Below are 23102 nucleotides of genomic sequence, written 5' to 3'. Positions count from 1 at the left end.
AGTGACCACCTGTGTACCCACGCCAGCTCGCCCTGCTCAGCCTGTCCTGTTGTGAGAGCCGGAAAGTCCAATGGACGCCCGTCCCCGCAGGCCATCTGGTCTGTCACCTGCAAGGGTGACATCTTTGTGAGTGAGCCCAGCCCAGACCTGGAAGCCCGTGAGCACCTGCTACCCTGCGACCAGATGTGAGTGGGCTGTGCCCTAAATAGCCCTGGTACCTGGCCCCTCACACCGCCACCCATCCACTCTGAGGCTCCAGAGCTTGTGTTTCTAGAAAAGGCTCCCCTAGTGGGACCTGAACCCACATAATGCAGCTTTTCACTGACCAGCCAGAAAAGTGGTTAGCTGTTTTCCTGGACCCTGAGACCCACTGGGCCTGTTCAGGGCTGATCTCAGAGGCCATTGGTACCTACCAAGTAGCTCTGGAGTAGCCTGGGGTACTTGGAGTGTGGTGTAGCCTAGGGTACTTGGAGTATGGTGTAACCTAGTATGGTGAATGCGATTTAGTCCATCCCAAGGGACTTCCAGGGAAAAAGCAAAGAAACCACATCTCTCTCACCAGACCTGCACCTGGAAGCTCAGTCCCTTCCAGCTCTGCTGAGACCCTGCGGTGTGGGCTCCCCAGAAGCAGAGAGGAGAGGGAGAAAGAAGCTCGGAATGTGTCTTAAGGGTGGAAGTCTTAGGAGTGGGGCAGAGAAGCTCTTGGGAGAGTGGGGATGGGTTCTCATTGCCTTTAGCTATGGGGGATCCTAGAGCAGAGGTTTCTCTGGTTGGGGCATTTGAAGCCATGGAGGGGGGAGGACACTGAGAATTTCAGTTGTTAGAGTATTTGCCTAGAATGTAGGAACCTTAGGTTCAATTCTCAGTACCCTGTAAACTGAGTATCGTGGCACATGCCTTTAGTCCCAGTACTTGGAAGTGGAAGGAGGAGGATCGGAAGTTCAAGGTTATCCTTGGCTGCATAGTGAGTTTGAGGACAGCCTGGGATCCATGAGACATGGTACAAGAGGGTCTCAAGGGACAGGTAGGAGCAGGGCTCTGGGGAAGAAGAGGATGGGCGAGGACTGCCAGGGAAGCCCTGGGCTCCCTTAGCAGTGACCACAGTCCAGCCCAGGAATCAATCATATACCGGAATCTCCCATGGGTAGCCAGGGCACTCATCCTGGTGGCAGAGGCAGAGCCTACAGAAAACCAACCCACCTTCCTACTGGGGAGGTGACTGTCCCCGGGTAGCCTCGCTGGGATGGCTTGGAAGCCAGCTGGCCACACTGTACCTTACACAAAGGATTAAATGGCACGTCCCCTGCTCTCTGCCATGACATTTAAGCCTGGATGCACCTAGCACACTATGACCAGCCTGACTCCACTTCCCAGCTCTGAGAGGGGAGCATGATGGATTAAACCACTGAGTCCTGTCCCATGGTCATTGTGGCCTAAGGGTGAGGGGGGACAAGATCTTAGGGACCCCCTGCCTCTTGTATACCACTCTCGAATTGGTTAACTCAAACAGGAGCCAAGTGTGTGGGGTCTGTACTGGCATGGAGGTCTCAGACTTGTAGTATTTGGCCACGTGGGGCCTGTTGGATAACGGCTGAGGGGCTTTTGTCACTCCTGCAGGTTCTGGCGGCAGATGGGAGGCCACTTGCGGCTCATAGAGGCCAACAGCCGCGGTGTGGTGTGGGGCATTGGCTATGACCACACAGCGTGGGTATACACAGGCGGCTTATGGCGGAGGCTGCTTCCAAGGTGAGGGTGACTCCGAGCACCCGAGGCTGGCAAGATCAGTTCCCAACACCCTCTGGGTCTAACCTCCCCTGATCTCATCTGGCTAGCCTTCCCAGTGCCCCGGGCCTGCTGTCCCACAGCTGGCTGACAGGTAACCTTCACCACTGCCAGCCTCCACAGAAGGCCGTCCCAGGCCAATCCATGGCACTTGAGAACCCAGAGAACAGGCCTAGCCTCTGAGAGTGCCCTCGGGGGATCCCACCAGCAGAGCAGAGGACCTCGAAGGTTCTAGAACAGCAGCTAGCTCTAGTATGTCCAGCACCTCATTTCATAGATGAAGTCGCAGAGTACTTTGGGGTACTCCAGTACCATGCTCCCTGATTGTACAAAACCAAACTCTTTAGTGAGAAAGTGAGTCGTCCCCACCACAGGGATCCCCAAGTTTAGGGTGGAAAGTAGAGACAAAAGCAAACTCCGAGGCATGTTCTATGTCACAGCCCCATACCCCATGGTGAGGAAGTAGTTGACCCTGGAGAACTGGGGTCCACCAAGACCAAAGGAACCTACAGCCTCACTGGCCAAAGAACTTCCCTGACTTCGAGGCAGCAATTGCTTTGGTCTCTGTCCTGCCTGTGAGGACATCCAGACTCACAGAGGTCGTATGTGTGGGCCAAGGTAGCTTTGCTAATAAGGTGAGCCTGGCAGGAACCCGCTGGGCACTGGATAAGAAGACAGGGTCTCTAAGAACGAAGGAGGGCCAGTTGGGCGGTCGCTTGCTTTCACTTCCAGCACTCAGGAAACTGAAGCCGGCAGATCTCTGTGTGTTGGGGGCCAGTCTAGGACATACAGTGAGACCCTGTTGCAGATCTCTCCCACGGAAGCTATGCATGCGGTCCCAAAGGAATTACGAACACACGAGAGACAGAAACCCAAGCGAGGCTGGTCCCTTTGAGATCCAATAACCCATCTCAGCATCCCCGCTCTGATCTGTTCTCCCGAGCTGTTTCAGACAGAAAGGCCAAGTTCCTGGCTGCAGCCTCAGGGTTAATGTGGCCTGGGTCCCAGCAGCCTCTCCCCTCTTCTCCAGGCCTGGCCAGCAGCACCAGCAACATTTACACACAGTCAGATGTGAAGAGTGTCCACATCTACGAGAACCAGCGTTGGAACCCTGTCACAGGCTATACCAGCAGGTAAGTGACGTGGATGCTTGGCGAAGGTGCCGTCTGGCCGAGGCCACAGACCTGGCGAAAGCTGGTTCAGCATAGCCTGGAGCTGCTGTCAAGGCCTCCAGCCTGGAAGTAACTAGATGGTGTTTCTTTTTTAGGTGTGTGTGCGAGTGTGTGCACATCTGTTCATGTGGAGCATACACATGTTTGTGTGGGTGCATGTGTATATGGAGGCCACCGAGCTCAGGTGTCATCTGTACCTCTCAGTGATAGGGTTTCAAGTATGGACCACTGTACCCAGCTTCTCTTTTCTCCTCTAAGATTTATTTTCTTTTTAAGTGTGTGTGTGTGTGTGTGTGTGTGTGTGTGTGTGCACATGAGTGCAGGTATCCATGGAGGCCAGAGGAGTGCTGGATCCCCAGAGCAGGAGTTGTGAACCTCCTTCCATGGGTGCTGGGAACCACACTCACGTCCTCAGTGAGAGCAGTAATAATCCCTGAGCCACCTCAGTCCTGGCCCGACTTCGTACGTGGGTTCTGTGGGTTGGAATTGAGTCCTCATGCTTGCAAGGATAGCTTTTACCGACTGCATGGTTCCCCCAGACTCTTCTCTTTCTTCTTCAACTCTATTCCTAGATCCTGTCTCTGTAGACAGATGGCCCAGGGATGAAAAGTGCACACTACTGCCAAAGACCTGAGTTACTAACATGACCTCCTGTCACTCCAGCTCCAGGGGGTCTCATGTTCTCTTCTGGCCTTTGCAGGCACCTGCACACACGTACACACATACCTGCACACACACAAATACATATACATAACTTTTTGTTTGTTTTTAGTTTTGCTTTTTCAAGATAGGGTTTCTCTGTGTAGCCCTGGCTGTCCTGGAACTCACTCTGTAGACCAGGCTAGCCTCAGAGATCCACCTGCCTCTGCCTCCTGTGCTGGCATTAAAGGTGTACACCACCACACCTGGCTGGGAATACATTTTTTTGTTTTGTTTTGTTTTGTTTTGTTTTGTTTTTTGAGACAGGGTTTCTCTGTGTAGCTTTGTGCCTTTCCTGGATCTCGCTCTGTAGCCCAGGTTGGCCTCGAACTCACAAAGATCTACCTGCCTCTGCCTCCCGAGTGCTGGGATTAAAGGCATGCGCCACCACCGCCCGGCGGGAATACATTTTTTTTAATATTTAAAAATAAAATGTAAGTAAAGGCCATAGAGCTGTTCATCTCCCCTCCCCAGAACTTCTGAGCTGGGTATAGCTCATGCCTTGTAATCCAGAACTCAGGAAGCTGAGGCAGCCACCTAGTGTGTCCCAGGACTAGAAAGTGAGAGACTGTCTCACAAAACAACAAAAACAAAAATCCTTTTGAGAAGTCTTATTAGTGGACAGTCACAGCTACCCCAAACCACTCAGCTTGGTGACTGTCACATCAGAACCTGCCCAGGCAACTGGTACATGAAGGACCATGTAGGTCTCTGTGGTGTCTGATCTGTGGACACTGAAATCTGGAGTCCCAAGGAGCTGGGATTACAAATGTGTGCCACTGCCCGGCTTTTTTTTTTTTTTTTGCATGGATTTGGGGCTCCAACTCAATTCTTCGTGCTTTCAAGGCAAGTTCTTCACTGACTGAGCCATTCTGCACCCCTCCAGCTCTGAATTTTCTCTTCTTATGAAGACGTTGGTTTTATTAGCTTAATGTTCACTCTAATGACGTCACAAAGTACCTGAAAGGGATGAGGCCAGTGAGAGGCTTAACAGACAGACAGACAGACAGACAAGCAAACAAACAACAAAATGCTTGCTGCCAAGCCCGACAACTCCGGTTCAAACCCTGGGGCCCACATGGTTGAAGGAGAGGACTGACTCCCCCAAATTGTCCTCTGACCTCCACACACACACACACACACACACACACACACACACACACACACACATCAACAAATCAGTGTAATGTTTTAAAATGGGAGAAAGCTGTACTTGGCTCATGGCCTCATGGGTTACAGTCCTTGCTGGCTGCATTGTTTGGGGGCCTGAGGTGGAATGTCACGGTGGAAAGGCAGAGAGAAGCAGAACTGCTCACCCGGCATCCGGGAAGCAGAGAGGCAGCAGGCAGATGTAACCCATGATGATAACACATTGCCTGTGACCTCCTTCCTCCAGCCAGACCCCCCCCCCCCACAGTGCCACCGTCTCCCACAGTGGGCTGTTCAGATCTTGATTCCATCAGTGGAGTAGGTTAGAGCCTCCATGGCCTGTTTATAAACTCTGGAGATGCTTGGAAGGGTGTCTATTACTTATTCTCTTAGGTGTTCTCAGTCTGAGCAAGTTGGCAATCATCATCGGCCAGGGCTACACAGAGAAACCAACAAAAAAGATTAGCCATCCTTTCCAACTAAGGTCGCATCCGTGGTTACTGGGTGAGGGATGCAGCAGCTTGTGGGTTAGGGCACAACTATTAAGGCCATAACACAAGGGAAGGAGAGCCAACTCCCAGGCCACACGGTGAGCCATGGCCTCCATAGACGGTTTGGTTGTTATGGCCCAGGCACTGTGGTGACACAAGGTGATTTCAGTTGCTCTGCCCCCCTGGGGCAATTTTGGTTTTGTCCATTACCCCTGGTGTGGGAGTGGGTCTAGAGGTGGCTTGTTCGGGCAGTTCGGCCAGGTCCCCAGCAGGGATGAGATAAGAACCTATTACCCCCGGGTGGTGGTGGCTCATGCCTTTAATCCCAGCACTCGGGAGGCAGAGCCAGGTGGATCTCTGTGAGTTCGAGGCCAGCCTGGACTACCAAGTGAGTTCCAGGAAAGGCGCAAAACTACACAGAGAAACCCTGTCTCGAAAAACCAAAAAAAAAAAAAAAAAAAAAAAAAAAGAACCTATTACCAGGAGTGTCAGGGCAGGTGGCCTATCCTGAGTCCTCTGTCACCTCCCTGCATCTGTAATCCTGCTCCAGGGGTCTGCCCACGGACCGGTACATGTGGAGTGATGCCACGGGGCTGCAGGAATGCACCAAGGCCGGCACAAAGCCGCCGTCCCTGCAGTGGACCTGGGTGAGTCCCGCTCACCTGTGTGTGTGTGTGTGTGTGTGTGTGTGTGTGTGTGTGTGTACACGGTCTGCCGGCCCTGGCCCTCCCATCCCCCGGGTTTCTACTGATCTGTGGGTTTTGAGGAAGAGAGTCTCCCATTCACACTGACTCACTCTTCCCCAGGTCTCTGACTGGTACGTGGACTTCAGTGTCCCCGGTGGCACCGATCAGGAAGGATGGCAGTACGCCAGTGACTTCCCCGCGTAAGCAGTCTCTCTGTGCCCGGGACCCTCTGCCATGCGAGTTCTGCCCCAGCCTGGCTGAGTGGCAGCACCCACCCCAGTGTTGTTATCTCAGCTGCTTCAGAGTTGGGGTAGGAGGGACCTGGGGAGCTCCGCTTACACCGCTGGTTGTGGTAGTAGACTCTGCCCCTGCTGCGTCAGGTCTGAAGGTTCAGACAAAGCCCAGTCATGTCACGTTGGCTTAAGAGACTCATGAAGGGCAAGGGAAACCTGGGAATCCACTGGGGCTTCTGGGGAGCTATAGGCCCGGCCCTGAGTGACAGGTGATGGGAGAGGCAACGTGAGGGAGAGTTCCTGCTGAAGGGATCCTCCTTCCAAGGCAAGTGGGTAGAAGGTAAAGTAGGTGGTATGTTAGGCTTGGGAGGTGGCTCAGCTGGTAAAGGGCTTGTTCCTCAAACATGGGGCCTGGTTTGACCCCTACAACCCACTGACACACATATAATCCCAGCTCTGGGGAGTGGAGACGGAGGATCCCTGGGACTCACCGGTCAGCCTACCCTATCTCAAAGATGTAGGAGGGCGGGGAGTGGCGGCCAAGATTGTTCTCTGTCCTCCGTGTACCCATACAAAGTGGGGACTGATGGCTGTCGTACTGTATTGGGAGCCCTGAGGCTAGTTCCGGCCCCTCACAGTGCAAATGTCCAATCAGAATCATGAGCCAGAAGAACCTAAGCCAGGGCCCCAGCTGGATGGCTTCTGAGCAGACTCAGGGTGAGAATCCAGGTCATCCCCTCAGGTGGCAGTGAGGCCTCTTAGCCTGACTCTCCAGCCCTCAACTAGACCAGAGGCTCCCATTCCCCAAGCACACTCGGACGGTGCTGGGGAGGGCACAGGCCGAGCCGCTGAGCCCGCCAGTCTGGACAGCCGCTGCCATGCCCAGGCCTCAGGGTCCCCCGGAAAGCTACACTTCTGCCCTGACCACATTGAGGCAGCTAGGAGAACTATACGCAGCTACAACTACTCCTCTGCTTCTGTGACCCAGAGCTGGGGAAAGAGTGTGTACAGTGTCACTTTCTAGAAAGTTCCACAAAGTGATCTTGACTGCACCATTTCTTCCTCTTGCAGCTCTTACCATGGGTACAAAACCATGAAGGATTTTGTCAGGAGAAGGTGCTGGGCCAGGTGAGAGACAGAACTGCAGGGTCGTGGGTTCAGGCCCCGCCCTGCCCTGTTCTTCCTCTGTGCCCAGGGAAGGGGACGCTGGTTTCTCTTGAGCCAGACCTGCTGGCTTCTGACTTAAGTCCCCAGGAAAGAAGCGGGGAGGGAGGGAGGGAGAGAAACCGGAGTCAAAGTAAATGTCAGCCCAGGAAATGCCCGCGGGCTCCCCGCGCTCTGCTTTCTGAAGTTTGTTCTGAAGAGTAAATAAGAGAAATGTCACTGGCTCGGCTCTGCCCATAGGTTGGAGGGTGAGCTGGGGGAAGGGCAGAGGACGGACGGGAACCCATCATTGCCACCCACTGGGTGCCCTGCCCCTCCCCTGAGGAGCCTGTGGTTCACCCCTAGCCCTGCCCATGTTAGTTTCTGCATGCCGGGCTGTGCCCGTGGCAGCAGCAGGTAGTGATGAGCAGTGACATGCCCTGGGGCTTGCTGAGCTCAGGCTCGTATTTCCCTGAACAGAAAATGCAAGCTGGTGACCAGCGGGCCGTGGCTAGAAGTGGCCCCTATTGCCCTCGGCGATGTGTCCATCATCCCGGAGAGTGCAGATGCGGATGGGCGAGGAGGACACAACATTGCGCTGTGGGCTGTCAGTGACAAGGGGGATGTCCTCTGCCGCCTGGGTGTATCCGAACTCAACCCCGCGGTGAGCCCCAGCCTCCTAGGCTTCAGGGCTGTTCGTTTGGAACGGTCTTCTGGATATCAGGATTCTTGCTTGAGAGCTTTCCCCAGACCTGCCCAGAATGGGTCTCCAGGGTGGGAAGATGTCCTCTGTAATCCAAATGAGGCCAGCAGTGCCAAGGATGAGGTTGCCATGGAGACTCGCCATCTCTCCAGGCCTAGGAGTAAAGAGGCGGGGGCAGGGCCCAGGTGACACGCTGGCTCCTTAGCACCCTTGATGAAGTACACATGCTGTTATCTTTAACAGTGGGCCAAGGTAGACGATACTTCGGGCTAGGTCAGACCACCCTGGACACCCTTCACCTCCCAGGCAGGCTTAGGTGCCTTATACCTCCTTTGAGTATCAGCCTCTGAGGAGGGGGCCAGGTGGTCCCGCTGGCCCCTCAGCGGTCGCCCTTGTCCTTCCATCTCCAGGGTTCCTCCTGGCTACATGTTGGCACTGACCAGCCCTTCGCCTCTGTCTCCATTGGGGCCTGCTATCAGGTGTGGGCTGTGGCCAGGGATGGCTCTGCATTCTACCGGGGCTCTGTGTCTCCCTCTCAGCCAGCTGGTGAGTGGCACCCACCCCCCCACCTCTAGCCCCACGCTGGTGGAGTGTGGGAAGGAAGTTGCCCGGTAAGATGGTGGGTGGGTCCTCTGGGGCAGGCTCAGGGATGAGTAGGGCTCTTCACTCCGAGGCTCCCTCGTCCACACAGGGACCGTCTGGGATAACACCCCTGGTGAGGGCTCCTGAGCTGTGGGACCACTCTTGTTATCTGGGGGTGTGAGCCATGCTGGCCTTTCCTTCACTGGGTTTTGCAGGGGGTTGAAGGGCAGCACTGAGTTCATGTGCCAACTGTGTGCCAGGCTAGGCATCTTCTGTCACATGGATGAGGTGGGCTTGATGGCAGAACCCAGGATGGACCCCAAAGGACCCTGGGCAAAGCTGAGATACTGGGTGGACGCCAGAGCCTGAGTTGGCCTTACGTGATGCTCAGCTGACACACCGAGCCCAAGCCACGCTTGTTCAGCCGGGGCTGAAGGCTGGCTGCAAGGCCTCAGCCTACTGTCAGCTTTGGAGCACGAGACAGGCCTGGGTCTGGGCTCACAGGTGTGGGGGTCTCCCGATTACCTCCTGAGTCAGCTTTCCCCTCACAGGTGACTGCTGGTACCATATCCCATCTCCTCCCAAACAGAAGCTGGCACAGGTGTCTGTGGGCCAGACGTCAGTATACGCCTTGGATGAAAACGGCAAGTTATTTGAGAGTCTGCATGGTCAGTAGGGAGGATAGGGTCCCATGGAGACCCCAGTATGATCATGACCAGGCCACAAGTAGGCTGAGATGCCATCCTTTGGAAGTGTTGTTTCCCTTAGGGACAAGGGACTTGAGCTGTTAAGGTCACCCTCCTGCATTGTGGTCAACATGGAGACAGGGCACTGGCGCTCAGTGAAGTCTTGACCCTCGGGAGCCATGCAGGCAGGGCCTGGACCAAGACAAAACGGCAAAGCCCCTAGGACCCCTGCGTGAGGCCAGAAACGTCAGCTCACAGCCAGCCTCGGTCTCTCCCCTAACTTCCTTGGCTCGTGACACTAGCCCCAGATGCATCTAGAACATCATCTAGGAGCTCCTGGGTGTGGAACACAGCAGCCCCACAGGCAGCAGGGCCATTTCTGAGCCCTGTGTCACCTCAGACAGAGAGAGCCCTGGCCCATTCTTCTCAAGATTTTACCAACTGTGTCGATGAGATGGGTAGAGAAGGCAGAATCAAGACTTTAGAGCCACGGGAGCGCAGGCAAGAGGATCAGAGGTTTGGGCCATCCTCAGTAAGTTCGAGGCAAGCCTGGAGCCCATGAGACCCTGCCTCAGAAACTTGCAAGCAGGAATGGTAGAACATGTCTTATAACCCCTATCCCGGAAAGGCTTCCACAAAAGGATCAGTTTGAGGCTGTCCTGAGCTCCATAGTGAGACCCCATCTCTGAAAACCTGGAGAAAACACCCAGCTCCGTTGGTAGAGCACCTGCCTCGCACACACGAAGCACCGCACGCACTGGGTGTGGTTTGTGCGCCAGTGATCTCAGTACTGGGAGATAGAGGCAGCAGGATCAGGAGTTCAAAGCCAGCCTGGGCTACGTGAGACTCTGAAAAAGAAAAGAAAACAAAAACAGTCTCGGAGTCCAGGGTGTTGCGTCCAGATCCGGTTTTCTTTTTATTTGCTTAAAACATTCTTTGTCCTCGGCTTCTCCCTCAGCAGAGAGGCTGAGGCTGTCAGCCCCAAGAGGCACAATGAGACGATTATGAAGCCTAGAACACAGAGAGACAGGGCTGGCTGTGGCCCAGGCTCCTGCCTGTGGGTCATCAAGAGCCCTTGGGTGTGAAGGATTGGAGGGGGAGCTGGGGGTTGACCCCACAGCATGCCAAGATGAGCCAACAGGACTCTGCCGATGACCTTGGTTGCTTCTCCGTCCAGGGAACCTGTGGTACCGAGCGGGGATCACCCCCAGCTATCCACAAGGCTCCAGCTGGGAGCACGTGTCCAACAATGTGCGCAAAGTGTCTGTGGGGCCGCTGGACCAGGTGAGGGGGAGAGGGAGAGCAGGTTTTCGGCAGTGGGGAAGAGGGGTCTCCTCTCTGGTCTCTCTCTTGTGTACCCAGCTGCGCCTCTACAGCTGGGCCAGGAGCTCCAACGAAGTTCTGTTCCAGGTCTGGGTGATTGCCAACAAAGTCCAGGGGAGCCATGGCCTGAGCCGGGGCACGGTGTGTCGTCGCGTGGGTGTCCAACCTCGGGAGCCCAAGGGGCAGGGCTGGGACTATGGCATTGGAGTAAGTGCACTGTGTGCACCAGACTCAGCGTGGGGGTTGGTGGGAGAGCCTTTGGGAGGATACTTGAGTCCTAAGTGACATGGCTTTCTGCTTGTAGGGAGGCTGGGACCACATCTCCGTCCGAGCCAATGCCATCATGGTACCCAAGAACGTGTCCAGGGAACAGGAGGCCCATGGTCAAGGTCCCGTTTACTGCTGAGGCCTCTCCTCACCTGGAGGCAAGGATGGTTTGAGCCGGAAGGACCAGAACCGAGCCTTTCTTGTGTAGTGTGGGAGGGCATCACCCAGGCCCACACATGCACAGGGAGTCAGGCCAAAGTCAGCCATTTTGAAGCACCGACAAAATGCCCAGAGATGTGAAACTGTGGGGGTGCTCCCACACGCGTTCCAAGACTGCGAGGGATGATGCAGGGGAAGAGTGGAGGGGATGACTACTGCCTGGGGCCCTCAGCCCTGGTCCCTCCCTGTTATACCTCCCAGCTTTCCAGGCCAGGAGCTCAGAGCCCTCCAGAAATCCTGGCCCTAAAGAGGCAGGTCCAAGGAGGGGCCTTCCTCACCTGGAGACCCCAAGTCACCCCCAGGAGAACCAGCTGTGAGGCTCAGGTCTCCAAGCCTCAGTCTGCAGTCATCCCTCAGCAGGTTTCCAAATGGGTTTTTGCTTCAAAAGTTAAGCAAAGGAGTTGGGCTTGGTGGCTAATGCTTATATGCCCAGCACTCAGGAGGCTGAGGCAGGGGGATTGTGAGTGTGAGTTTGAGACCACATAGCAAGACTATCATACACACACACACAATATCTAGATAAATAAACCAGGCATGATGGCGCATGCCTGTAATCCCAGTACTCAGAAGACAGAGGCAAGATGATCAGGTGTTCAAGGGCACCCTCGGCTCCACAGTAAGTTTGAGGCCAGCCTGGGCTACACGAGACCCTGCCTCAGGAACCAGGTGGGTCTTAGCCTGGTTTGGGGTCCTCTCCTGGGATACACTGCAAGGTAGTTTCCATGTAGAGAATCACCACCATGAACCCCAGTTTAGCCCCTCTTTCAGATGTGGGGGCAGGGCTTCCTTGCCCACTTGTTGCAGGGTGGCCAGGTCTGGGTGGAGGCAACTCGCACCCTAGACTTGGGTGAGGAAATCTGTGCCCTGTGGAAAGGGTATGGCCAGAACCCTAGGCTGTCTTGTGCCCCAGGGCTGGACAGAAGGCATTTGCTGTCCTGAGGTGACCTCTGTAGCCTGCCTGGCACAGCCTAAGCACTGGCCCCCAGCGTGAGTGTGTGCCCCAGCAGGTGATGTCTGATGTTTCAGACCCTGCCCATGGGGTGCCAGAGCCCCATCTCTATCACCCCTCTTAACTGGTTTGCCCTGGAATCCTCCGAGTGGGGTCATGGTCAGGAAGGGTTCCATTCTGCATGAGAGGTGTCCCCGGAAGCTAAGAGGGAACTACTCTGGGGCCCCATCCCAAGGATATCTGAGGAGCCCCATGTCCTCAGCATTTCCAGAGGTGGGACCAGACATACCCGTGTACAGAGGGGTGCTCGAGGGGTCACTCCCCTGTCTGCATGTCAGTGTCAGGATTCCAAGGGAGCATCCTGGCTTGTCCCCAGCAGCTGTGACCTGTGTGTTCTGCTGCAGATAGCTCTTAACAGAGCGCCTTGAGGGCATCACTCTGCTAACATCACCTCGAGGGTGTCACTCTGCTAGCATCACCTCGAGGGTGTCACTGCTGAGCATCAGCTGTTCGCCCCCTCAGTGGCACCAAACTGTCCAGACTCCTCAGATGTTCTATTTAATAAAAATTTATACCACAGCATGACTGACATATTTTTATTAGGCATTTGGATTAAAAGGCACAGGTCTCCGGGCACCTGTGCCGAGGACCAAAGCACAGTGGCAGTGGAATCTTTTCATGTGAAGATACAGCTGGCAATTTCATTAGTACTTGGAGGGAACCATTAGGGGGGAAAAGAACCAGCTCAGGTCATTTAAGGAATATTTTCACCGCGGTGACAGGCAGGGCGCAGGCTGTTCTGTTCATCTTGGCTTTTTCCAGACAGGTCACATTTCCCGTTTCTCTGCTTGTGTTGATGGGAAGGTGATCAGCTCTGGTGGTTCCACAGTCCAGGTGACCTGGTCAGGGGCAGCTCTATCCCTCCTGTCCAGGGGTTCGAGTAAACTCAGCCCTGTTACCCAGCAGGAATGAAGAGACCAGGCTAGAGGTGTAGATCACTTGGTAGAGAGCTTGCCGAAGATGCTCCAAGCCCTAGGTTCAATCCCCAGAACTGCCTAAACTGGGCGCAGGGGTACATGCCTGTAGTGAGTCCCAACACGAGGTAGAGGCAGGAGAATCAGAAGTTCATCCTTTACTACATAGCAAGTTGGAGGTCAACCTAGACTACTTGAGACCTGTCTCAATAAAAGAGAAAAAAAAAAAGCCTGGGCTTGGGTCAGGGAGACAGGCCAACGGGCCTTACCGATATCCTAGACTTGTCCCCTAGCCTCCCAAGGGACATATAGGTCCTGTCTGTCACCGGTAAAGAACTGGACAGCTAGGTCCATGCCATCCTCTGGGGAGCAGGTGCGAGTGCCTGCCAGCGTGTGGGGCACAAAGAGCCACGAGGCTGTGGTCCTGCAAGGCAGTGACCCTGGACAGCCCTGGGCTGCAGTCAGGCCTTAGGGCAGAAGTTCGGCCAGGAAGCTTCCCTTCCTCCCTGTGCTTCCAGGCAAGGTCCAGCAAAATGAGCCAAGCTCTGGCCTGGTCTCCCCTGGAAGCCAGCCACTAGGTCTGTAGTAGTGTCTGTCGGCAGAGGCCTCTGTGTTCTGCTGGGCAGGTCCCCCATAGCAAGGCCTATCTGGGCTCTGGCTTTCCAACTTGGAGTTGTGCCTGGCCTCAGCTCACATTGGCAAATTCCCTAACTATTGACCTTTCCCAGTAACCATCCCCGAATCACAGACACAAAGGCCTTCAGTCTACCCGACCTATGATCTGTGAAGGGACAGGACCAAACCCAAGTCTCACTGGGATGGAGAGATCACACCCCCAGGCCCAGTGCGGCTATGATCTGTCTCTTGGGGTACCAGGGCTGTCCCCTACACCTATGTTCATAGCGCTTGGAAGGCTGAAGCACGAGTTCAAAACCAGCCTGGGCTGCATAATTTGCAACCAACCTGAGCTATATATCGTGAGATTCCTGTCACTCTTTAAAAAAAAAGGGGGGGGGGGCATGGGTCCCAAGGAACTCCAGGACAGTTCTGGTCAGAGAGACAAAGAGAGGAAGGAGAGACCAACAGCAGTGGACGGCGAAGCAGTAAAGCCTGGCAGAGCCAGTGGGGCAGGAACGCCCCACAGAAGGAAGCTGGGCTTGAGGCAGCTAGGTTGCCAACCGCTCGGTCCTCGTTATTAATGACCAGGTTGGGGGAGGGGCAAGCCTGTCACTCCAGCTTCCGCCTCAGAGAAAACACCAAAGGTACCAAGAGCTACGTCCCACGAGCCTGTGAAAAAAACACACATGGCAGCCGTACATCGGGGCAAAGGCAAGAAGAATGAGGACTAAGCATGGTGGTACACCCTGGAACGGAGGGGTGGGGGTGGGGTACAGGTGTGAGAAGCCTGCAAAAGGCCCAGGGCCAGTCTATCCCTGTACAGAGGCTGGGAGGCCCTCTTCATAAAGACCCTGCCCAGCCCAAACAGAGAGCCTCAGATCCCAGGCCCCACTCAGGCTGTGGTCAGCCACGGCCCAGGGCACTGCCGCCTTTCCAGAAGTCTCCATTTGGGAAAAAAAAGAGAACCCCCTTATCCACTTCAAGTCCCATGAGGCCCTTCTAAACCCAGTTGTTGAGTTGGGCCCAGGGCATCTGGGCTGCCAAGAACGAGCTGCCACCTTGGCTTTGCTAAACTCCCTCAAGGGCCTTGGGCGACGCTTTGGGCCCAGCCTCCATGTAGCCCCACAATACAGGTTGGATCTTGGGCTCAGTGGTAGCAGGGACATTTGTAAGTAAAGTTCTTCCTGGAATTGCCCCTTGGCCACCACACATAAAAAGAATCGTGAGGAAGGCAAGTATGTTCCCCTCCTGCCTGGTTTGTGGAAAGGATTGCAGGGACTGGGCAGGCTTTCCCCAGAGATTAGGGCCTCAAGATGCCTTGATGGCCCAGATCACACTCCCTTGTCCCCTGGGTGGCTAGGAAAAACAGCCCTATGTTGGTGGCTGAGCTGACTGACATTCAAGGAAAATGGAGGCACTGGAGATTCAACCTTGGGCTGCGGGACGTCGTCGATCCGTAGGTTGAGTGCGTGCCTAGCATGCACGGAGCCCTTGGTTCATCCCCCAGCACTGCACCGTGTGGTGATGTGTGCCTGTAATCCCAGCCAGAGAGAGGTGGAGCAGGAGGACGAGGAGGAGTTCCAGGACAGCCTGGGCCATGTCTCTGGTCAACAACAAAACCCCCCCAATGACCCCCAATAGTGTCATCACCAGTCGGGCTTGTGGCATGGAGGGACCAGAGCTGAGATGAGCAGGCCTGGTCAGCACTGTCAACCCACCCCAGGGCCCGGAGCAGGTGCTAGCTCCCCTCCCTGAAGCTGTGAATCTGTGTAGAGTACCGTTGCAGGTGACCTTGGGGCTGGTCCTCGGTGGCGCCTAGCATAGCCCCAGCCACCTGCTGCTGCTGCTGCTGCTGCTGCTGCTGGTGATGGTAGTGCTGATAGAGTTTAGGGCCTGGTGCAGGCCCCGGCCCCTCCAGCCCCGGGAGGCGGCTGCTGGACATAGTGAGTATGGTGGCGGTCAGTGACTTGATATAGTTCTTGGCCAGCGTGAGCGTCTCGATCTTGGAGAGTTTCTTGTCGGCCCGCACATGCGGGATGACCTCACGCAGTGCTTGGAAGGCGTTGTTGAGTTTATGCATCCGCTGTCTTTCCCGCTCATTGCTCTCCAGCCGCCTCTGAACACTGTTCTCCCTGCGGCCACCAGACCCTTGTCGCCGGTGGCTGACCTCTGCTCGGGCTCCGCCTGCGCGGGCCGTCCTACTCCGAAGACCCTTTGTCAGCTCCGACCCCCCTGAGCCCGACTGGGGTCTGTCGGGGGTCTGCTCTCCTGGGGTGGCTTCTGTGTCCTGCATGGGTGTCCGGCGCCGAGGAGGTCGGTTCTTGGTCTTCATAGTTTTCCCAGGAGGTGGTGGCCGGAAGAGGCCCTTCAAACTGAAATTCAGAACACAGCCCTCTGCAGTCATTCAGTGTGGCCAGGGAGCAAGCAGCATGGCGGTCTCATTGCTTCTTTCCAGTGCAATGGTATCAACAGCCAGTGCAGCTGACCGCTGGTGCATAGTGACACCCATGTGCTTCCCATTCACACTGGCCCGGCACTGACTCCCCTCTGCTCCGTAGCCCTTGTTAATCTCACACTGACACACTTTTCTCTCTCCTGCAGTCTCCCCTCCCCACTGAACTGTGAACCCTTTCAGGTCCCATGCCCTTCACTATTGCAAGTACCTCCTGAGCCTAGGTGACAATCCTTGACAATTTGTTTAAACCACCCAGGAACAGGTCCCGGCCCTGGCTTATGGGGTCCCCTCCAACACTGTCATTTGTCCCAGGGACAGACAACACCCGTTAGACGGCATGTTTACAGCATTCCTGGACATGACAGAGGCCCAGACACTATCAGAGCCAGAACTGCAGTAAGTGCACACAGGACAGCTCACAGGTCAGATTGACAGTCGCCAAGGCCCTGCAGCAGCCCCCAGTTCCACCACGTGGATGCCACCAGCCAGTCTGAGTGGGAGCCACCATCTGGGTTTTCCTCCCACCCCGAGCCAGGCGTCCATCTAGTCCTGCCTCTGGGTCCCCTCCCAGTAGTCCCATCCGGCTCCCCCAACCCCTTGGTTTACCTGGGGATCCGATCCGAGGCCGCACGTTCTGAGGTTGCCCACGGGGGACAAGGACACGTAGCTTTAGCCACCACGGGCGGGGCCGCGGGAAGCATGTAAATGAACTCGCTGGGCGGGGCCAGGGCGGCACCTGCGGCCACGCCCCCCGCTCTGGGGACCGGTGCCGACCCGCCTCCCCTGTCCCTCTGGGTCTGAGAGCCCGTGGTGTCTCTGGGGACCCGCTGGGGCGGGGGAAACCCGGGACTGCACCTGGCCAGTGCACCTGGCCTTGGGGTTAAGGCTCAGAACAGTCTAGGATAAGCCACCCTGAGTAATCTTACAGGAACGGCAGCCACATCCCTAAACAAAGCTGGCAAGACCTCTCCTACCCGGCCCCAGAACACTCTGAATTCAGCGGACTCAGGGCTCAGCTTTCCTCGCTGTAGCCTCTCCAGACTGGAATAGGGTGAGTCAGGGAGGCCACCCAGATCACTAGATCTCCTAGTGGCGGAGTGTTACTGTCTTCATGAGTCAGAAAATTGGGCTTAAAAAAAGAAAGAAAGAAACTCACCTAGCTGCCTACCTGCTTTGAGGGAGCCTGCCTCGGTTTCCCGGGGTTACAAGGAAATTACAATATAAAAGGTTATGTGCAACGGGAGGCAGTGATGGATGGTGCACACCTTTAATCCCAGCACTCGGGAGGCAGAGGCAGGCGGATCTCTGTGAGTTCGAGGCCAGCCTGGTCTATAAAGTGAGTTTCAGGATAGGCCCCAAAGCTACACAGAGAAACCCTGTCTCAGAAAAACCAAAAAGAGACGGCTCCGTGGGTCGAGGCACCTGACACCAAGTCTGACGACTTGAGTCTGGAAACCACATGGCGGAAGGAGAGAACCAAGTTGTCCATGAATGTCATGGTGCTCACAGAAAACAGGCTTTCTTGCTGGCTTTTAACAAATTCTTTTATTGTTGTTTGGTTTTGTATGTGTGTGTGCTCACAGGTCAGAGGACAACCTGCAGGAGTCTGCTCTCTACTTCTACCGTGTGAGTCCCAGGGGTGAACTCAAGGCATAAGGCTTGGTACAAGTGACTTGGCTGCAAGGGACCGAGCCATTTTGTTGGCTGTACCTCAGGCTGCCCTTGAGCTCCTGATCCTCCAGCCTCTGCCTCCCAAGTGCTAGAATTACAACAGGGTACTGGCACACTCAGCTCAACCTCTGTGCTTTGACAGGACTCAACTATTGACAAAAGTGTGCTGGAAATTATATATATATATATATAAAATATATATATAATTTAATACAGTGAGTGTGCTATGGTTACAGATGTGTGCCATGGCAGTGTAGTGCTGGGGACCACATGCATGCTGAACTATATGCCTGGCTTTTTGTTTTTGAGACAGAGACTCCATAGCCCAGGCTGTCCTCAGACTCATGGCAATTCTCCTGCCTCAGCCTCCTGGTGCTGGGATTATAAGTGTGGCTGGTCACTATGCTCAACTAAACAGGAGTTTTTTTCCCCCCCATTGGCTAAGACAAATCAAAATTCATCCACGAGTCTCTGAGTGAGTTTTCATGTCTGGCAGGCTTGGGGGTCACTAAGCTGGGACCCAGCCTTCCTGTGGGCAACGTCTGGCAGGAAGCAGTCACCTCCCCCAACCACGTTGGACTTCACTGAGAGGACAGGAGAGAAGGGTCGGGTCATGGAGATACCCCAATACTGTATGGAACAGCTAGTGTTTTTAAGACAGGACCTCATGCACACCATAGCCCAGGCTGGTCTTAGGTTCAGGGTAATCCTCCTGCCTTAGTATCCCAGGTGCTGGGATTAAAGGCACGCAGCATACCAAGACCAGTGAAAGGCTGTTGTGTTTGATGTGGTGTGTGTGGTGCCAGTGCACGTGCACACACACACACATCTGAAGGCTCCTCAGGACCTCTTAGTGGCCTGGAATGGGCATAGTATGCTAGGCTGACCAGTGAGCCCAGGGGTCTGCTGCCCGTCTCCCCAGAACTGGGTAAGCGAGCAGGCTCCACCTTACCTGGTCTTTTCATTTTTAAACATCATGGGTTTTAGAAATTGAACATGGGTCTTAGCAAAGAAGCCATTTCACAGCCTGAAGGGAAATGAATTGTGAGCTTCTTGGAGTTGAACTTGGGGGCTGGGCGAAGCCAAGACTTCATAAACCAAATCTCACCTGAACTCCTCAGTAAGTAGGAAGGCCTGGATTACAGAAATCACAGCCACATGCGCAGACTATGGTGCCCTGTGACCCATCCTCATGCCCTTAGGACTGTGGGGGGCTCAGAGACCCACAGCACCAGGCCAACCCCACACAAGGACAAAACAAGGAATAAACGTAGCAACGGGGTTTATAAATATATAACTATATTTATTTTGAATATTAAATAGTTTTTAAATTACAAGCAATTTATTGAATCACACTAAGCTTCAATATACAGTAAAAACCTTACAATTTAAAAATGTACACAATTTAAACTCCAAGTTCTTTAACTGTTATATTGCCGTGAACCCCTTCTGACTGTGTTAAGTCCAACCCAGTAGGTGTCAGGCCTGGTGGGGGTGACTGCCCCACCCAGGCCTCTGCTGTGGACAGGGTGAAACAGTGGGCACATGTACCAGTCTGGTCAAGACCCAGCTCTGCCTCTGCAGGCTTCAGGAACCAAACACCACTGGGACGGCTGTGGGTGACTTCAATACTGTCAGCGCATCTTAAGAACTTAGTTAAAAGTTAAGTGACTTTCCTAACAGCCAAGACGGTGCCACCCTGTTTGCTGAAGGAATATTGAGATGTATGTTGAAGTAACTGTGTCTGCCCATTCTTACGGGAAGGTGACTTCTCTCGAGGTGGGTGCTCCGACGTGTGGCACACAGGACCTGAGTTTTCAGGTGATGGGCTGAGGGGCGGGCGGGCGGGAGGATGAGGAGGGAGCTGTCTGCTTTCTTCCCCAGCGCTGGGGACAGACATGTAAGAGGTCACTAGTTCTACAAATACCCTATGAGAAATCTGGAGAGGAAAAAAAAGGTTTTAAAGGGCATTCCACAGCAGGGAGACAGACTTCCTTAGAAAAAGCCATCCTTCTAAAAACGGTCAGGTCTGTACATCTGGAGATAGACGGGAGGGAGGCTGGTCACAATTTCAGCCTTTTAGTGATGGACTCTTGGCCCAGACAGAGTCTGAGTCTCACGGGGAATGGGACTACTTTTTTCTTTCTGACTTATGATCGGTCATCTTATAACAAATGGAGGATATCAAAAAAAGACATGGAGGGCTCATTATTTTTATTAGAGGACTTAGAAGTCAGTTTCCAGTCTGGCAGGTAGAAGATGGGGGCACTCAAGGGAGGGCAGGAGAAGAATCACTGAGCCCAGCCCATGCCAGCTACAGGCACCACTGATTTCACATTCACTTATTTGAATGAACAAGTTTGGAAAGTCCACCAACAGCAACCAAATTATCATTAAAAACAACACAACAAGCTGGGTGTGGTGGCAGCACTTGGGACGTAGAGGCAGGAGGATCTCTGTGAGTTCAAGGCTAGCCTGGTCTACAAAGCAAGTTCTAGGACAGCCAGGGCTACACAAAGAAACCCTGTCTTGAAAAAGCCAAAAACAAAAATAAAAAACAAAACAAGACAAAACCCATAAGGATGGCAAAGCACATGCTCACATTTCAAAACTGGGAATTTAATCTACTGAGATTTCTGTATATTGCTTGAGACTTTGGGAGGATGTGTTGACAAGTGTTATACAAAGTCTTCCCTTCCATGCGACACCACAGAAAGACCCACCCCACCCCCACCCCCAACTCAATCTATAAAATGCTTTTGTTTTGGCAATTAACCATGAAAGCGATATAGATATAAATATAAATGGGAATTGTATTGTTAAAATCCCTTCAACATGGTGAAAGATGACCAGCCCTCAGACGTCAATAAAGCTATCCCAGGCTGACTGCGGAAGAAGGCTATATATAGAGTCTATGGATTCACGTGATTCTAATCAGTGAATCTGAACTTCTTAAACCTATAATTTGAAAAAATCTTAATATAATTGCTTCTCTCTTTCTCAACTAAGACTGGCAGATAGAGGTAAAAAAAAAAAAATCAGAAAGTCCACACAGCAAAAAATTCAGTTATGACAATTTTGGCAAAGTTACTTTTAAATGCCCTGTTTGTAATATACATGTCACAAGATCCAGTGCTTTCTATGGAGCCAGGCATGCTAGGTCTGCACCAAGTACGGGAAAAGGAGACTATCTGTTCTCAATTGTCTTCTGTTAATTGTAAAGTTATTGCTTAGTATAAAAAATTCATGGATCGAATCAGAGTTGATAATAAAGATCATAATTTGCTACGTAAACTCAAGCCGACATCCACACTTGCACTCTGTAGGAGGGCCCAAGTCCCTCTGATTGACATCACGATGTCCTAGCCAGGGCCTGGAGACTCACCCCAATGTCACACTGGAGTCTGGGTAGTGGGATCAGCACCGAAGTAATTGGGGTGATTAGCCCATGTAAGAAGGGCCACCCCAACAGGTGCAGTCCCCACTCAACATGGCATTGCCATGGCACTAGCCACCGACATTTCCTTATGTCAAAGCAGGACTCTTGGGCAGCAGAGCGAGGCCAGCCTTGTGTTGGGGACACCAGATTCCTTTGATGATGTACTGAGACTATGCTGAAGACTCGAGATCCCCTTCAGGACAAGAGGAAAGCTGGGTGCTTGATACAGAAGGGGAGGCATGCGTGGATTTCCCAGGCCAGCCAGGAGGCCGTGAGGGCTGCTGGAGGCCCTGCTGGGGTCCCTGTCCTCCTCCTTGCAGGTACAGGGTGCTGCCTGTCTCTTGGGTGCCGTGGCCTGGAATGGGAAGCCCCAACCCCAAACATTTTCAAATAGCTCTCTCAGCAGCACCCACAGTGGACAAATTGCTCTTTGCACCCACAGTTCTTCATGGGAACTCAGGGCCTCAGAGGTCCCTGCCTGCCTGCAAGACATATGAGATCTCTTACAGGCTGGCCTCTATGGAAAGGAAGTGGTGCAGGGCTCACCTGCCACCCCAGAAAATGGCACTGAGTTCTGGGTGCACCTCTTACTGGATTTCTACCAAAAGGATTTAAAAGCATAAGAGGCAGGACAGACTGCTCAGAGAGAATCCACCTCATTCAGAAACATGCTTGATGCAATCAATGAAATGAAGCAGCCGTTTTGAACTCATCAAAAATATTTCCTCTAGGAACACAGAACACAAACACCCAGAGTCAGCATGGCCTGGGAAAGAGTACCTGTGTACAGTTCCCACAGGTCTGAAGATAGAACACTCAAAATATCGAAGCTTTACAGTACCATGCAGGGCAAACACACGAGAAGACAGAAGAAAAAAAAAAAAAAATCAAACCAGTGGACAGCACCATCTTGGCCTGCCATGTTTTCCTTGTATAATTTACGATGCTGTACAACATTGGGAGCTCAAACACTCACCCACAGTGCAGTCAGAGAGCAATTAGTGATTTCCTTAGAAACAATAAATATGGCTCACTGTGACTTTCCCTGGTGTACCCCTTTGTGGCATCTGTGCCCACACTAGAGGCACAGGTGTAGTAGGGAAGACACCCCCACAGAAAACAGACCCATGCCCTGGGGTGCACAGGTCCCCCAACACTCATGCGCCAGAGCCGTGGCAGTGCAGCCGCCTCAACAGGATGCCCCCACGGAGCACTTCTAGTGCATGAGCAGCGCAGGCGAGGGCTGCAGAGGGAGCTGGCTTCCTGGCGTGGTGGCCTGGCTCCCCATCACTCCTGAGCCTTTCACTGTCTGGTGGCAGCCACCAAGGAGTCGATGTCATCGCTCAGGCAAACATGCAGGAACGCTGCGTGGGCCGGAGAGTGTCCACAGCCACCTAATCCTTCTCTCCATCTTCACTGCTTCCTATTTCCCAGACAGAAGCAACACGACAAAGCGGATCAGTTTTAAGAACTGACTATCCAGACACTAAGAGCATGGAGGTGACCAGACCAGAGCGGGAGGAAAAGGAATCACAGCTGGTGCCTGGGCAGCTTCATGCCTTCCTGGGCTGCCCTGTCCGTCCCTCCTTCCCACAGCCGGCAGGGTTCTGCACACACAGCTGCTTGGCTCCCACAGTGGCTCCATGGCCACACTCAGGGGCACTGAAGTAAACCAGCCTGACCCGTACACCTGCCCCCCAGAGATCCTTAGGCACAGGCATTATCTCATCAGCACAGGTGAAAACTATGTAAACAAATAAAAGCACTTTATATCCTACATTTATTATTTGATCTGCAAACTTCAAATAAAAAAATGTACCTATTAACATTTATCTTCCGATCTTGGTATAGGGAAAGGGGC

General features: G+C 53.7%; 3 protein-coding genes across 3 annotated transcripts in view; 1 reads left to right on the top strand and 2 right to left on the bottom strand.

The window, feature by feature from the left end:
- The window catches only part of Tecpr1 (tectonin beta-propeller repeat containing 1), a 28102-nt gene extending 15567 nt beyond the window's left edge, over positions 1–12535 (top strand). Inside the window, 14 exon segments of the mRNA XM_059248970.1 lie at positions 27–68; positions 70–185; positions 1618–1723; positions 1725–1746; positions 2813–2915; positions 5844–5940; positions 6100–6179; positions 7284–7340; positions 7836–8019; positions 8469–8604; positions 9192–9284; positions 10504–10610; positions 10737–10856; positions 10954–12535. Coding sequence (XP_059104953.1) covers positions 27–68; positions 70–185; positions 1618–1723; positions 1725–1746; positions 2813–2915; positions 5844–5940; positions 6100–6179; positions 7284–7340; positions 7836–8019; positions 8469–8604; positions 9192–9284; positions 10504–10610; positions 10737–10856; positions 10954–11055 — 1365 coding nt within the window. The 3' untranslated portion in view covers positions 11056–12535.
- Positions 12536–12751: 216 nt separating this feature from the next.
- Positions 12752–16818, bottom strand: Bhlha15 (basic helix-loop-helix family member a15). Its single transcript, XM_059249425.1, has 2 exons — positions 16738–16818; positions 12752–16048 (listed from the first exon to the last, which is right to left on the bottom strand). Exon 2 carries the CDS (start codon positions 16006–16008, stop codon positions 15415–15417), a length of 594 nt encoding a protein of 197 aa, XP_059105408.1. The 5' UTR covers positions 16009–16048; positions 16738–16818; the 3' UTR covers positions 12752–15414.
- Positions 16819–19084: 2266 nt separating this feature from the next.
- Lmtk2 (lemur tyrosine kinase 2) overlaps positions 19085–23102 on the bottom strand; it is a 69129-nt gene continuing 65111 nt past the window's right edge. The window contains exon 14 of the mRNA XM_059248969.1: positions 19085–22664. Within this exon, the coding sequence (XP_059104952.1) occupies positions 22636–22664 (29 nt within the window). The 3' untranslated portion in view covers positions 19085–22635. The remainder of the gene's footprint in view (positions 22665–23102) is intronic.

Source organism: Peromyscus eremicus, chromosome 23, assembly GCF_949786415.1.
Source record: "Peromyscus eremicus chromosome 23, PerEre_H2_v1, whole genome shotgun sequence".
NCBI classification, from domain to species: Eukaryota; Metazoa; Chordata; class Mammalia; order Rodentia; family Cricetidae; genus Peromyscus; species Peromyscus eremicus.
Note: the sequence above shows the minus strand (reverse complement) of the source record. Positions and strands in the feature narration are given on the sequence as shown.

Excerpts from the sequence above, each read along its gene's own strand:
- Bhlha15 (XM_059249425.1), bottom strand. The coding sequence starts at position 16,008 with ATGAAGACCAAGAACCGACCTCCTCGGCGCCGGACACCCATGCAGGAC.